Below are 4,512 nucleotides of genomic sequence, written 5' to 3'. Positions count from 1 at the left end.
TTTTCTCTTGTAGAATTCGGGGGTCCTCAAATCTCCGGGCCTCAAACCCAGCTGTAACCGCCTCTCGTCAGAGTACGGTGGGGGTTGCCACACCCAAAGACATCTAACCCTGTTAGACTTCTGTTCCTTTTTCTCTTTTTACTCTTATTTCACTTCTTTATTTCTCTGTACCTTTACTTCTTCACACACATATTTCCCAGTATTCTTTTAAATTAATTTACGGACAAGGTGTTACTAGGACTCAGGACACAACTAAAATTTAGCTATTTCCAATGCAGAAGAAAAGCTCTGCTTACCTTATTTTGGGCCCGTGTCCTTTGTCTGTTCACACCAGGTCCTTGTGTCCAATTGCGTACCGATCAGCTCTGTTTTCTTGCTCATCCCGGACGAGCCCCCAAAATTGTCGTGGTCCTCTGCCACCCCGGATTCGCTGATCGATCTCAAACGGTATTAACTAAGAACTTTCATAAAGTACAAAGAAAAGACAAAAGTCGTTGCTCGAGTTCGCCTGTGCACAGGGAGGATCCAACGGAGAGTCAGAAGACTAACTGCTGAATTCTGCCCCTTCACAAAATCAGGCTCTTTTTATTAGCAGACCCTTGCCCAAAATACACAGATGTTGCACGTCAGATTGACATCCTGTTTGTTATCATATTTGATAAACGATCTTATTGTTCTTTGTTTTCCACACTCACACTGGCTTCAACTCAAGACCTGGTTATTGTCACGTACACCTCCTGAGCTTCTGCCACAAGTTCAAGGCCTATCCTGTCGCATCAGATGTTTCACTACACATCCCGAGTTTAACTTAATTCCTGTTTCAGAGTGTCTGTGTATTTTATATTGCAGGATCCAAGCAGCATGCTTATGCATCCACACAGATTACATATTTGCACATTTTCCAAAGCATGTTTAAATGCAATACATTTTATATTTTCCACAAGCAGCATATTTATATTTTAGGCAGGTTATATGTTTTAGTGCATCTTTTAAAACATGATTATATATGTTGCATACTTCTATAAAATATGAACACATGAATACATTTCATCCACAGCGGATCGATCCAATTATCGATAGTATCGATACCAAGTTGGTATCGGTATCAAATCGATACTAGCCTGGAGAGATCAATTCTTTACTCTAAGTTCCGCTCTTGTTTGCAATGCTGCGGTTTCAGCAAGAGGAAACAGTCAGGTCGCCGGACTCGCCGCTCCTGTGCCCCCCCTTCTTGTATTTAGATGTTGTGCCATCACAGGAGTCACGTGACGTGACGTGACTTAGACGTACAAAGCAAACAGACAAGCAAGTTGCCGGCTCAGGTTAATCAGCACACGCACAGTGAAAATACAACAGCAGAATGGCAGAGAGGAAGAGGAGCGCCGTGTGGCTGTATTTTCAAGCCGAAAACGAAATTTGTAAAATGCTAGTCGGGTATAGTGGAAACACTACCAATTTATATAAACATAAAAAAACAATCCAAAAGAAAACATGGAGCTACAAAAACGCAGAGAGGAGGACAGAATAAATGTTGATAATAAAGCATTTTCTATTTAATTATAAACTTTGCCCTAATTCTGTCCTGGGTTTTAACCATTTAATAATAAAAAAGGAAACATCACAAAAATTACTTAAGGTCATGAAAATTATGATAATACTTATATATAATAATATATAATTATATAATATTATATAATAATTATAATTATGATATAACCAATGATGCATCCACCTTATTTATTGAAAAGTATCGGATCGGTATCGCCGATACTGGCCCGTATTTACTTGGTATCGGATCGATATCAAGTAATATAATATAGAAAAATATGCAGTATCGCACACCACTAACCTTTGGTACGTTTTTGGCTCCGCCTCTCTAAGGCTAGAATCACAACAAATCTCACACAAAGAATAAAACAACATAGTTGGAGTTTGAATTTACAAACAAAGGTCTTGCTTGATCTATAGAAAAAAATGCTATCAAAGATCCTTCTGTAAATACGTACATGCCTTACAAAAGTGTTAAGTGCAAGGTCATGGCCTAGATGCGTTTCTGGTTACACCTTCAAAGTAAAAAACCAAATAGTGGCGCATTTAAGTTTTAGGTCTCCGTTTAGGATTTATACTGAAGGTCCAATAGTCTATGCTATGATACTTCCGATCAAATACACGCATTCAAAGTGGATTAGTATCCTGGAGTTTCATTGGCTAAGAGGTGATGTTTGTCGGCCAATCGCTTTTCCTTTTGTTCACCAAAGCACATTGGAGAGCCAGCGACAGAACACAAGGTGATATTATTCTGGATTTCTTTTACAATTAAAGATTGCGAGTTTTGTTTAAACATTGTATTGATATTTTTTCTTGTTGATATTTTGTAAATAACATGAGATTGAATGCCTCAGCATACAATCAATAAATAATAATTATTCCTAAAACACCTAGCTAGCAACGATGTGTGGTTTGTAAATAATGTAGTACTTTGAATTTGGTGCGAGAAAATTGCTCAGCTAAAATATGTTTAAAGATAACGGTCGGAAAATGTATGGTAACTTGAGTTCACTTTCTGCAACCAAAATGTATTAAATAGTGAATTGTTCTATAGCACACTCATGTTTTAGATACGTCTTTTATTTGCACTTTATAGCCTTGATTATGGTTACTTATCTGTTAAACTTGATTTACCAGATAAGTAATGTAAATGTTAATTTTTGTATTGAAATATGTAATGAAATATGCTGTATAACCTTACCCTTAGTGGCGCTTTGGCCCAGAGGCAAGGTCTCTGTCATTGGTGTGGAACCCCAAGATTCACCTCCTGGGCAAGTTCGAATCCCGGTTAGGGCGGTTAATACCTTTCAGTGGACTCACCACCCGCAGGAAGGTTTGGGGGGTTGGTATGGTGCAGTGTGATTTGGGTGGAGACTGCTGCCCCCGCGACCCGGTAACGGATAAGCGGATGAAAATGGATGGATGGATGGATAACCGTCAATAAACATATTTAACCAGAAGTTCTGTCTTTGCCTGGACAGGGAAGCCAACACTGCAGCACCATGTGTGTGTTATCCACTCTGGTGAGGGGTCTGGTTCGAGGAGCAGACAGGATGTCCGAGTTCACTAGCAAATGTGGTTCTAGGACTCACAACAAAGGACATGGAGTGAGGCCCACTTGGATTAAACTCTCCAGCAAGTTTGTTGCCATTGTCTTGTACCGCATCCCCGAAGGAACAGAGGCTCTGCTGACTACACAGAGTCTGTTCAACAAGGTGGTTGCTCCTCGCATTAGGGAAGACTTTAAGAGCGGCACCTTTAGCAAAGAAAACCTTGAAAAATATGGATTTGAACCCACACAGGAAGGAAAACTCTTCCTGTGTGGGTTCAGATTTGTTAAATATCTTAAACAAATATCCTAAAAACTATATTTGTTAAAGATATTTTTAACCAGATTAAGAAAAGATGCAGGTTCCTAAAGATGTACCTGTGCTTTTGCGGACAAAATCTATTGCAATGTGAAACAAACCAACTTTAATTACATATTATTATTCAACTTATTTCGCTATATGTACTTTTCAAAATAAATACTATATATATATATCCATCCATCCATCCATCTTCAACCGCTTATCCGGGGCCGGGTCGCGGGGGCAACAGTCTGAGCAGGGACACCCAGACTTCCCTCTCCCTCGATACTTCCTCTAGCTCTTCTGGTGGGACCCCAAGGCGTTCCCAGGCCAGCCGAGCGACGTAGTCGCTCCAGCGTGTCCTAGGTCTTCCCCTAGGTCTCTTCCCAGAGGGACGGCACCCGAGCACCTCCCGAGGGAGGCGTCCGGGGGGCATGCGATGTAAATGCCCAAGCCACCTCAGCTGACTCCTCTCGATGTGGAGGAGCAGCGGCTCTACTTCGAGCTCCTCCCGCGTGACAGAGCTCCTCACCCTATCTCTAAGGGAGCGCTCTGCCACCCTGCGGAGAAAGCTCATTTCAGCCGCTTGAATCCTTGATCTCGTTCTTTCGGTCATGACCCACAACTCATGACCATAGGTGAGGGTAGGAACGTAGATTGACCGGTAAATTGAGAGCTTCGCTTTTCGGCTCAGCTCCTTCTTCACCACAACGGACCGATACAGCGACCGCATTACTGCGGCCGCAGCACCGATCCGCCTGTCAATCTCACGCTCGATTCTACCCTCACTCGTGAACAAGACCCCCAGATATTTGAACTCCTCCACCTGAGGCAGGACTTCATCCCCGACCCGAAGGGTGCATACCACCTTTTTCCGGTCGAGAACCATGGCCTCGGACTTAGAGGTGCTAATTTTCATCCCAGCTGCGTTACACTCTACTGCAAACCGCCCCAGTGCATGCTGCAGGTCCTGGTTCGAAGAAGCCAACAACACCACATCATCTGCAAAAAGCAGAGATGAAATCCGGTGGCTACCGAACTGGACCCCACCCGACACCTGGCTGCGCCTAGAAATTCTGTCCATGAAAATAATGAACAGAACCGGTGACAAAGG

At 42.5% G+C, this 4,512-nt stretch overlaps 1 protein-coding gene across 1 annotated transcript; it reads left to right on the top strand.

The window, feature by feature from the left end:
* The first annotated feature begins 2,910 nt into the window (after window positions 1-2,910).
* LOC103397129 (39S ribosomal protein L41, mitochondrial-like) lies at window positions 2,911-3,623 on the top strand. Its single transcript, XM_008335365.2, has one exon. It carries the CDS (start codon window positions 3,051-3,053, stop codon window positions 3,408-3,410), a length of 360 nt encoding a protein of 119 aa, XP_008333587.1. The 5' UTR covers window positions 2,911-3,050; the 3' UTR covers window positions 3,411-3,623.
* Window positions 3,624-4,512: the final 889 nt, after the last annotated feature.

Source organism: Cynoglossus semilaevis, chromosome W (assembly GCF_000523025.1).
Source record: "Cynoglossus semilaevis isolate Cse_v1.0 chromosome W, Cse_v1.0, whole genome shotgun sequence".
In the NCBI taxonomy this organism is placed as follows: domain Eukaryota; kingdom Metazoa; phylum Chordata; class Actinopteri; order Pleuronectiformes; family Cynoglossidae; genus Cynoglossus; species Cynoglossus semilaevis.
The sequence above is the reverse complement of the archived record's forward strand: the minus strand, read 5'-3'. Positions and strand labels throughout refer to the sequence as shown.